Here is a 12150-nt window from a genome sequence, read left to right as displayed (position 1 = left end):
TAAAACCACAAGTTACTAAATATTAAAAACTAAGTTTAGTAACCAACACCCCCCCCCCCCCTCCAAAAAAAAACTTGGTTTTGTAACTCCAAGCAAACTCCTTAACTTACAAAAAGTTTCACTCTTGAGGGGCTTAATGAATATATCCGCTACTTGATCTTGAGATTTGATATGTACAAGCTCGATCTCCTTGTCCTTCACGTGCTCTCTTATAAAATGATATCGAGTATCAATGTGCTTGCTTCTTTCATGATAGATGGGGTTCTTGGCTAGTGATATAGCAGATTTGTTGTCAATGAACAATCTTGTAAGTTGTTTTTCTGAAAATTGTATCTTCTTTAGTAGCTTCCTTAGCCAAATTGCATGACAAACACTGGAGGAGGCAGCTACATATTCGGCTTCACATGTAGAAAGTGTAACAATTGGCTGCTTCTTCGAACACCATGTGAATGCAGTGTCTCCAAAGTAAAATATATAGCCGGAAGTACTTTTTCTGTCATCCAAGTCTTCTCCCCAATCGCTATCCGAGTAACCTACAAGACAAAAATCTTTGGAAGAAGAATAAAATAAGCCTTGTCCAATAGTACCCTTGATGTACCGAAGGATTCTTTTAGCGGCCTTCAAGTGATATGATTTTGGCTCCTCCATATAACGACTCACAAGTCCAACTCCATATAATATATCTGGCCTTGTGCATGTCAAGTAACGAAGACTTCCAACTAGGCTCTTGAACATAGTAGGATCAATCTTTTCTGTATCACCATACTTCGTTAATTTTATGCCACATTCCACCGAAGTGTTTGCTGGATTGCAATCTTCCATCTTGAACTTCTTTAATATTGCTTTTGCATATCCTTCTTGTAAAATGAAAATGCCATTTTCAGTTTGCTTCACTTCTATGCCCAAAAAGTAGGACATAAGGCCAATGTCTGTCATTTCAAACTTCCGAATCATAGATTTCTTAAATTGCATAAACATGTTTGGATTGCTTCCTGTGAAGATCAAGTCATCAACATACAAGCAAACAAGAAATATATCTCCATTTTCATTCACCTTACTATAGAGTGCATGCTCATAAGGACACTTCATAAAATTATTTTCAAGGAAGTAAGAATCAATTCTTCGGTTCCACACCTTTGGAGCTTGCTTTAAGCCATATAAAGCCTTATTTAGCTTGAGAACTTTCTCCTCTTCTCCTTTTTTGATATAACCTTGTGGTTGTTCAACATATATTTCTTCATCAAAAAAACCATTCAAAAATGCCGATTTTACATCCATTTGAAATATTTGCCATTTAAATTGAGCCGCCAAAGAAATTATCAATCTAATTGTTTCCATACGAGCAACGGGAGCAAATACCTCTTCATAATCAATACCATACCTTTGACTATATCCTTTGGCCACCAACCTTGCTTTGTACTTTTCTACATCACCTTGTGCATTCTTCCTCATCTTGTATACCCATTTTACTCCAATTGCCTTATGCCCATCTAGTAAAGTAGCTAACTTCCATATGTCATTTTTCTCAATAGCCTTGATTTCTTCATCCATAGCCTTCTTCCATTTGTGATCTTTAATAGCTTCTTCAAAATCTATAGGCTCACAATTGGCAAGAAGACAAACAAGAGTTAGATTATTTTCATTTTCTGTTACCTCGTATATTTCACTTAATCTTCTCATTTTGCTTGGCTTTGAACTTGGTTCTGCTGGGAATGAAGATGAAGATGGTGTAGGTGCTTGTAACTCTTCATTTCTTGGTTGCTCTTCTTCAATAAATGTGCTGGATTGCCTTTTTTCTTCTTGAGAACTCCAATCCCATGTGCCTTCTTTATCAAATTCAACATCTCTACTAACAACAACTTTTTCATTACATAGATTATATAATTTATACCCCTTTGAGCGAGCATCATAACCAATGAAAACATATTTAGTACTTCTATCATCAAGTTTAGTTCTCTTTTCTTCCGGTAAATGAGCATAAGCAATACTTCCAAAAACTCTTAAATGAGAAACAATAGGCTTCTTACTGGACCATGCTTCTTGTGGTGTGATATTTCGCAAGCCATTTGTGGGGCATCTATTCAAGATGTAAACAACACAATTTGCTGCTTCGGTCCAAAATTGCTTTGGCATACCTTTGCTTTTCAACATGCATCTCACCATATCAAGAATAGTTCTATTTCTTCTTTCTGCAACTCCATTTTGTTGTGGAGAGTATGGAACCGTTAAAGGTCTACGAATTCCATTCTCTTCACAATAAGCTTCAAATTCTTTAGAAGTAAATTCTCCACCTCTATCGGATTTCAAGGATTTAATAGTATAATCACTTTCTTTTTCAACATATATCTTGAATCTTTTGAAAGTACTAAAAGCTTCAGATTTGTTTTTCAAGAAATAAATCCATATTTTTCTACTGAAATCATCAGTAAAAATGAGAAAATATTTGTGCTCACCAAAAGAGGCAGAAACAATTGACCCACAAACATCTGTGTGCACAAGTTCTAGTGGCTCCCATGCTCCATATATTGCTTCATTTGGAAAGCTCCTTCTATGATGCTTGCCGAGAAGACAACCTTCACAAAACTGCTTTGGATCTTCTATGAATGGCAATCCCTTCACCAAATCATGCTTAGATAAAAGCTTTAAAGCACCAAAGTTAAGATGACCATATCTCAAATGCCAAAGCCATGATGAATATTTAAAACATGCCTTCAAAGACATAGCAACTTCACTTTGAATGTTTAGAAGAAATATTCAATTCTTTGTCATTTCAATATTTGCAATCAATCTATTTCTTGAATCTCTTATAGAAAGAGTACGACTTTGCATTTGAATATTGTAACCTTTTTCCAAAAGTTGCCCCAAGCTCAAAATATTATTCTTCATATTTGGCATATAGAAAACATTAGAAATAAATGTATGAGTGCCATTCTTCAAACAAATCAAAATAGTGCCTTTGCCCCTTACCAAAATTTTAGAAGAATCTCCAAAACTAACTTGACCAACGACTGATTCATCAAGCTCTGCAAATAAACTTCTTTTGCCACACATGTGATTGCTCACTACTCCAGTATCAAGATACCATGCCTCCTGTTTGTTGCTTTGTTCTCCTTTATTTGCTAATAACAAAAATGGCTCTTCTTCTTCATTTCTTTTTTCACCATAATTAACCTTCTCATCAACTTGATTAGTAGCACTCCAACAATTTGAAGAGTAGTGCCCAAACTTCTTGCAATTATAACATTGAATATTAGATTTATCATACCACTTTCTTTCATATGGCCTTCCTCTACCACGTCCGCTTCCTCTTATAAGATTTGAACCTTGCTCCTTCTCTTCATTGCTTGATGAGCCACAATTGATTCTTCCTCTTCCTCGTCCTCGGCCACGGCCTCGACCTCGTCCTCGGGCTCTTTCTTGAGTTCTCCCATAATTTTCTTTTGTAATAAGCTTCGTTTGTAAAACTTGCACCAATGGCTTTTCTTCCTTTCTTTTGTTAAGCTTTTTCTCATGAACTTGCAAAGAGCCCATAATTTCTTCAATTGTCACTTCTTCCAAATCTTTGGATTCTCCTATGGTTGCAACAACAAAATCAAATTTCGGATCCAAAGACCGCAACACCTTTTCCACCACTCGAACATTGGTTAGAGTTTCACCATTCCTCCTTAATTGATTAACTATCACCATAACTCTTGTAAAATAATCAGCAATAGATTCTAAATCTTTCATTTGTAAAGATTCAAAATTACTTCTAAGGCTTTGAAGACAAATCTTCTTTACCTTATCAATACCCTTGTATGCTTTTTGAAGAAATTCCCAAGCTTGTCTTGATGTTGTAGCAGCTCCAACAATCTCAAAGGTGGCTTCATCTAACCCTTGATAAATAAAGAAAAGAGCCTTTTTGTCCTTCTTCCTTGACTCCCTTAGCGATTGCCTTTGATTCTCCATCAAAGTCGCCTCATCTTTAGGCTCCACATAGCCTTTTTCAACCATCTCCCATGCATTTTGCGAGCCAAGAAGTGCCTTCATTTTGATGCACCAATTTTCGTAGTTGTCTTTGGTGAGTTGAGGAACCGAAAATGCCATCGTATTGTTGGCCATTGGATCAGTCTAGCTCTGATACCACTTTGTTAGATAAAAAAAATATGAGGAAGAACATTCAAGAAGAAAGTTTGGAAGAAAAATAATTTTCATTCAACTCACATAAAAAAATAATTAGAGTACATAGATATTTATAGGAACTTTAGATGGTCTTTTAACCTTCCTAATTGAATTAGTCATTACACCATTCATAACCCCAAATAAATCTCAAATAACTCCCTCTAAATAAATTCCTTATAACTCCATGTAACTCCCACATGACCAAAAACCCAAAAGACATTTAACTCCTCACCATACTAATATGCATTTATTGAAAATAAAACCATAAGTTACTAAATATTAAAAACTAAGTTTAGTAACCAACACATAAAACTTTTCTTCCTTAATAATCAAAAACCCTTAAGCACTCTGCATTTACACTACAAGAAACTTGGACATTAGCGACGCTTTTTTTGGCTTTTAGCGACGCTTAAAAGCGTCGGTAGAAACTATCCCGACGCTTTCCAAAGCATCGGTAAAGCGTCGCCTATGCTACAGTGGAAAAAATATTTTCCGACGCTTTTAAAAGCGTCGCTCATTCCAATTTAGCGACGCTTTAAAGCGTTGCTCTTTCACGACGCTTTAAAGCGTCGCAAACTCCCGACGCTTTAAAGCGTCGCGAATTCCCATTTGCAAAAAAAAATTACGGTCTGCATCTTCTCCTCCATTCAGAAATACAAACAACCTCCCCGATCGGTACCTTCATTCCATCCGCGTAGAGTGGTTGGGTTTGGCTATATAAACAGTTTTTTTTTTCAGATCCACCGATGTGGGACTAAGATGAGGCGATTTTTTGGCTTCCGACGACACTTTTAAGCGTCGTTATTTAACGACGCTAAAAAGCGTCGTTAAAAAAAGCGTCGGCAAATCTTAACGGGAAAATTTTTTTGCCGACGCTTGGAATAAGCGTCGGCAAATAAGAGTCGGTAATGTTTTTTTTTGTGTAGTGTTAGCACGCTTAGCTTGGGTTGGCTCAAATGAAATTAAGCTACTTAAGCAGCGTCCTGTAACTCACAAGTCAAAAGCCCATGGCATTACATACAGAAAATCATAACAAATTATCTTATAAGTGAAAAAAAATGCATTAAATATTTGATTGATACAGGTTAGTTCTCTTCCATCAAAAAAAGATACTGGTTAGTTCTCAAGGGGAAGGGAGGAGGAGGAGGAGGACGAGAATTAATTAGAATTCAAAGAAGATGTAGCTCAACGTACGGTGTGGAATTATGAACTCAAGCATGGTTTAGAATAGCCAAACTCAACAAATGAATAAGGGAAAAAAGGAAAAAAATGATCGAGGCCTAGTTTTATCTAAATTAAAACCTAATTTGCTATCAAGTCTGATTTAAGAGAGACGTAGGTCAACGCATGGTGCGCAAATAGGAGCTGAAGCCTCATTTACAGAAGCCAAGCTCACGAAATGAAAACTCATACCAGCAAGCCCTGACAATTGGTAAGTTGTAAGTTGACTGCACTGTTAAAAAGCAATATAAGTGCTTGGAAAATCTTCTAATCTCATATAGACTTTGATCATTCAAATCATAACCAAACCACATTATATTCTACATGTTGTCATCAAAAGCAGATCATATGTACTCATAATTCTATGTACCGACTTATACTAACATATGGACTTTTCTCATTTTGTAATTCTTAAGCAATTTTGTTTGCCATCTTAGTATTTAATATTGAATCTTGCATACTCTAGCATCATTATTTTGCATGTACCCATGATGGCATTATATACTTCTGCATAAATCTATATATATTCTATCCACATCTACATCCATGCATGGCTGCATAAGTTCTTCTTTGTATTGCATAAACTTACATGTATCAGACAGGTATTTAAGATATGCTGTCTTGATACTGAATTTTGTATCGATGCATATGGTATGGAGCCGGTTCGACATACTATATTTTTATTTATTGCACATAATATTAAAAATTAGATATTAAATAATTATTTTAATTATAAAATAGGAATTAAAATTTTGGTCAAGACTATATATCAAATACGGACCTAATTATCCCCAATTTAAACTCTCCTGGCGTCAAGTAGTGCGGATTGATGTGACACAATTAGACTATCAAATCAAGCGACCCTGAATTTCGAGCTCATCGAATATGGAGGATGACAGATTTTGATTGAAAGATTGCCAGATGGAAGGCCACAAGAACATGCCAAGATGGTGGGCTCCACACCAAGATCCGTTCCCATCCAAAGCCTCTCGCTGGGCCGAATGCAGCCACCGCCCACATCCGCTTCAATAACTTTTCAAATAACCACGGCTCCATTGGTTTGATCATCACTCCTTGCGACCACAAAAGAAGAGCTAGGTTTATTAAGTTAAAACAAGAGAAAGTCTGGGCCTTTTTGACGTATCCTCCTGCTGAGAAGGCATATCACATGGTTTATACTATGTCATTTTTTGCTTTATTATTTCATTACTTCCAAGTTTCTGCACCACTTGTCAACCCAACCAATATATACTTTCTCTCTTGTTTGGCCCCAATTTGAGCATATTGTTTATATCTTCACACACCTACAGAGAGAGAGAGAGAGAGAGAGAGAGAGGATTTTGTTGGCATGCAGCATGGGGATGGGCTGGAATAGACCAATGACATCCATCTGAAGAGTATGATAATACTTCGGAAAAATAAATAATAAAAGGGAGTTCCATCATTTGGATCTTTCCGAACATGCACTCACTACGTGGGGCAGGATGGAGGAGGACAGGAGAGGAAAAGAACAGATAAAAAGAGAGAAAGAAAGAGTTTGAATCTTCTATGGTATATATTTTGCATCATATTGAGCTGTACAATCTCTAACTGCTGTCGCATCATCCGATTGTAAAGATGAACAACTATCAAACATAGAGCATTGCATTGCATACCAAATGTAGCATGTGGCCGTTGGATATCCAAATAGTAGCTTATCTTCGTGATCTAATGACAAAGTGGCAGTCAAAAGCTATATAGTCCTCTATGGTGTAAAACATAGATTCCGACCTGTGAAACAAGAAGGAGCATAGTTAAATAAGAAAGGACATGTAGTACTAAAGAGAACTTACATTTCCTTTTCGAATTAATTGCTATCAATCACAAGGTGGGTTGATTACTAGACTGTCTAGTTGCTCCAAAAACCAAGGAGGATCCAAAGTCCAAAAGATGGGAAATAAAATGGTTGTAGCAAACTCCTAAGTCAAAATTCTTGAGACAAACAAAAATAAGGTTAAAAATAAAAATGTGGAAGATGAAGAGAACAGAACAGCTTACCTCTCTTACTTTTATTGAAAAAAAAAAGCGCACATCATTGAAGCCTTGGTCCACATCGAAAAAAAGAGAGTAGACGGAGTTTAACTATAAGAAGGAGTAATTAAATTTTGATTTATATTTGTTTTAAGATGTGAGACCTAGATCAGCTATATAAATTTTTAAAGTATGTGATGAACAATGTATCTTAGCTTGATAATGACTATATGCATGGATAAGCGATCTCCAAGGCACTTGACTTCTGATTTCTAAATGCGTATCTTACAAAGTTTATCATTCAATAAGCAGGAAAAAAGAAAAAGGAAAATATTTGGGGCAGCCAAAAGCTAATGGACCAAAGGCGCCTGAGATACTTTTATTTTTCTAAAGCTAATCTCTAAATACAAGACACCATCATAGCAACCAATACAACTTCAAATCCTCTATCTACTAGACTTAGTTGTAAGGAAATTTGTACAGCTAGAGCATGTAACATATTTTTTCCCCCTATTTTTTTTAATCTAAACAAAGAATACAACACATTTCACTGACCATGCAATTTATCATCCAACTCCACATTGATCCAATATGGTTTGAAACCAAAAGATTATCCCACTCTATTATTTCAGCCCATAAGAAACTCAGCGTTACCCAACTTGTAACCCTTTTTCCTAGCACCTAGTTACAAGACAATTTTTACTTGATTAGAATAATGACTCCCAACTTCTTCTTTTTTTCCTTTCATAAACCATAAACACTGCAGGATGAATTGGATAGCAGCCGGGAATTACACTCATTGCCCTCCAATTACAGCACCTGCAACTTGGGCTTCTGAGGATCTCCTGTGGAAACGAATGCTCATGCCTTGGGAAAAAGACCAAGAAGATTGGAGTTAAAACAGGGCATCCCTTGTCGCAGCTGTTGGTAACCTACCAAAAGATTCCACCACCTCTTCGACCTCACCGATGGGCGGCCTTGGCCTTTTCCCTTCTCACTCCCCCCTATCAATCCATAGTCCATACGCCCAAGGGTCCCTTCCCCTCCTCATCTCAACTCTTTCCTTGTCCTCTTGTTGCCTTTCCCCACTTACAAATAGCCCTCTCCACACCCCAAATCCCATATTGTCCCTCTCCTCCTTTCTTCTTCTCCAAATGGACTCGACTCCCACCTCCCTCCTCCTCCGCCCTCCAATAGATATAAAGAAAGACGCCGGCGCCGGCGGCATGGTCTTCGACTCCACTTTGCTCCGGAAACAGACCAAGATACCCAAGGAATTCATATGGCCTCCAAGCGAAAGGCCGAGGACTCCCAAGGAGCTGAATGCGCCCGTGGTGGACCTCCATGGTTTCTTTCGTGGCGACGAGGCATCCACCCTGCGGGCGGCGGAGCTCGTTAGGAGGGCCTGCATGAGCCACGGCTTCTTCCAAGTCACCAACCATGGCGTCGATATCTCTCTCACCCGAGACGCATTTGACTGCATGGATGAATTCTTCAAGCTTCCCCTCGGCAGCAAGCTCCTGGCGAAGAGGAAGCCAGGGAGCATGTGGGGGTACGCCGGGGCTCACGCCGACCGCTTCTCAACCAAGCTGCCATGGAAGGAGACCCTCTCCTTTGGCTACCATGAGCCTGGTCCGGAACGCATGGTCGCGGACTACTTCACCTCCATCCTCGGCAAAGACTTCGAGAGAACGGGGTAAGATACCTCCTACCTGATGTTACACCATCATGCATTTCATTGGACTGCATGCCATGGCAGCATTTCATGTTGGTTGCTGATGGCATGGCAAACAACTGGGTTCGTATAGGTTGGTCTATCAAAGGTATTGCGAGGCCATGAAGGACTTATCATTAGCCATCATGGAGATTCTAGCAATCAGCTTGGGAGTAGATCGATCCTTCTATCGAGAATTCTTCGAGGACAGCAGCTCTATAATGAGATGCAACTACTATCCGCCATGTCAAGAGCCGGAGCTCACCCTCGGGACCGGACCACATTGCGACCCGACCTCGCTCACCATTCTCCAGCAAGAACAGGTTGCAGGGCTTGAGGTGTTTGTCGATGATGAATGGCGCTCCGTTCGCCCGATCCACGATGCTCTTGTCATCAACATTGGCGACACGTTCATGGTATGTGCACATAAACCGATACTCACCAAATTACTTAGTAATGGTAGGTAATTAATTAATACTATAGTATATAAGACACACAGCTCATGAAGCAAGTGGATTTTTTTTTTTTTAATCTTTCTCTATGGGATTTGAGCCGGCCTATTCTTGAGTTTTTTTGAATACAGATATACTTCAACCTGTAATTTTATAATTTTATTTATTGTACTAATTATCAATAAAATTTTCTATTCGATCATCCAAACAGATATTTAGAAGTTTCTTATTTTAAGGTTTTGTTGAATTAGCGAGGTTTGGAGGATGTGGATGCCCACGCTTGGTGATGATCTTGGTAGGGTCCATGCATGCATGCGGTGGGTGTCGTTACATAGATAAGGCCAATGTAGCTGTGTTTGAAGGTTTTACTTTCATGTCCATTTTAACGCCTAGGTTCTCGTATATTTATGACATGACCATAAGAGAAAAGCCAGCATATTGGCTTGTCTTGTTTCGTCAAGATGCCCCCATAGGTGGGCAGGGAAATAGTACGTAGCGTATGGCACAGTGCACGGGCCATGTCATTTTTGTCCGATCCTACTGATCACATCTTTTACGAGACACTTGTGGCCCCTAGTTACTGAACTATATTGATCATAATTACCATCTTCGTAGCACCAAAAATACGAAGGAAAGCAAAAGCATTACATATTTTCCATCGACAAGGAACAACATATCACCCAGTCCTTTATAATTAGAATGTTATTTTATGTTTGCCTCTGTCCTAACTAGCATCTCACATTCAAACCCTCATATAAAGTTAGGGCTATTGTGCATACAATTCATAACACATGTTAAATCTACTGCCCGTAGATTGACAGGGATGAAAATAAACTGATTTCCTTTCCAAATGATCGATGCTGCCGGTTGCAAGTGCTCATGAAGAATTAACTTTTATACCATGCAAGTAAGCATTAATTGGCACCTACAAAATGCTAAGAAAAATAGTGGCTAAATTCAAACAATTCTCCTAGATTTTGTGGTGGGTAGCCAAGTTTGGGCATCTAATTCTGCAGAATACAAACCACTACCAAGTTTTTACCACTGAATCATACCTCACCGACGCATTAATCGCAAGAGTTTAAGACTAAATGATCCATACTTATCTTTGACATGCATATTTCATTTTGGTGCTAGTGATGTCCATCATCATGCATGTATTCTCACACCTTTCAATTTCCCATACATGCATCAAACCAAGATGTAGAACAATGCACCATCGCATGCATGAAACCGTTCCCATGTTTGAAAGGAGCAGACGGTCATTGGGTGGGTTCGGCAAGTTTCCGGAGGGGTCGGTGATTACCATCCCTACGGGGAGATATCCGGGCCATGATTTGTGATAGAATGGTGCTCCAAGCGAAGCACATGTTTAGGGAGGCTAATGGGGCCGCCGACTGAGTGGCCTCTTTATTGCCAACCATTCAAAAGACCACCTCTGGGTGGGAGAGGCAGAGTTGTCCTGTGCACTCCGTGACGTACTGTTTTTTGATTTTCTTAGTTGTATCCGTATATGTTATGTATGATACTTCCATTTTTAGCAAAAAAGAGCAGACAATCATTCTACCACAAGTCAAGTCAAGCCACAAAGACTCCACTGCCTGCATTACCACACTGCCTTCATTCTATTTTATAGATATAATTCGAAACGGCATAGAAGCATCCAACAAAAATGGTAACTTGGACGGCTAAGTACGTAACCAAAAGGAATATGATAGCTAGGTTAAGTTGTGGACTGAGGCATGCATGGATACATTAAGAGTGCTCTCGTGTTTGAATTTGCAGGCCTTGTCGAACGGCCGGTACAAGAGCTGCCTGCACCGGGCGGTGGTGAATCGGCTGCGGGAGCGGCGGTCGCTGGCCTTCTTCCTGTGCCCGAGGGAGGACCGGGTGGTGCGGCCACCGCCGGGGGATCTCGGGAGGCCGAGGCTGTACCCGGACTTCACATGGGCCGATTTCATGGCATTCACCCAGCACCACTACCGGGCCGACATGCGGACCCTCCCTGCCTTCACCCGCTGGCTTCTATCCTCCAAGACTCCATCAACCTGACTTCTTCTCCTTTGGATCCTTTTGATCATTGCCTCCATGCCCATGGAGCTACATGGCTTCATCCTCTGCCTCACTCCCTCACAAGATCAATTATATGGACAAAAACAAATTACATGTTGTTGTTGTTGTCTTTGTTATCATTAGGCCTCCTTGTTGTTTCTCCCTAGTGGAAATCCCCGACGAGTTGAGGTGTGGATGTGGCGAGGCTCGCTCATGTGATGCCCTGCCCCACAATGCCACAGTTTTTGTGGGCAGGGTGTCAATTTTGTATCTTCTCCGAATAAAATCATATACATGTATGTATGCATGCATATATTTTTTGTACATATCTACAGCATTAGTCGACAATTTGGCCTCCAATTGCCAAACATCTGTCGGCTCCAACCTTTGATTGAGTGCTAGCTTGTCGTAAGGCGCCTCGGTGCGAGCCATGTTTGATTTGATCCTCCGATCGAGCTAGAAATCTAATATGGATGCATGGTTCCATAGTTATCGACTAGCCCGATAGGAAAATGACATACATAAGTTATGTATATGATC

At 39.5% G+C, this 12150-nt stretch overlaps 1 protein-coding gene across 1 annotated transcript; it reads left to right on the top strand.

The window, feature by feature from the left end:
* Nucleotides 1–8541: 8541 nt before the first annotated feature.
* LOC103702619 (gibberellin 20 oxidase 2-like) lies at nucleotides 8542–11911 on the top strand. Its single transcript, XM_008785120.4, has 3 exons — nucleotides 8542–9088; nucleotides 9201–9522; nucleotides 11344–11911. The coding sequence occupies exons 1-3, from the start codon at nucleotides 8547–8549 to the stop codon at nucleotides 11608–11610; spliced, it is 1131 nt and encodes a 376-aa protein (XP_008783342.1). The 5' UTR covers nucleotides 8542–8546; the 3' UTR covers nucleotides 11611–11911.
* The last annotated feature ends 239 nt before the right edge of the window (nucleotides 11912–12150 follow it).

The sequence above is a fragment of the Phoenix dactylifera genome, chromosome 1 (genome assembly GCF_009389715.1).
Source record: "Phoenix dactylifera cultivar Barhee BC4 chromosome 1, palm_55x_up_171113_PBpolish2nd_filt_p, whole genome shotgun sequence".
NCBI classification, from domain to species: Eukaryota; Viridiplantae; Streptophyta; class Magnoliopsida; order Arecales; family Arecaceae; genus Phoenix; species Phoenix dactylifera.
Note: the sequence above shows the minus strand (reverse complement) of the source record. Positions and strands in the feature narration are given on the sequence as shown.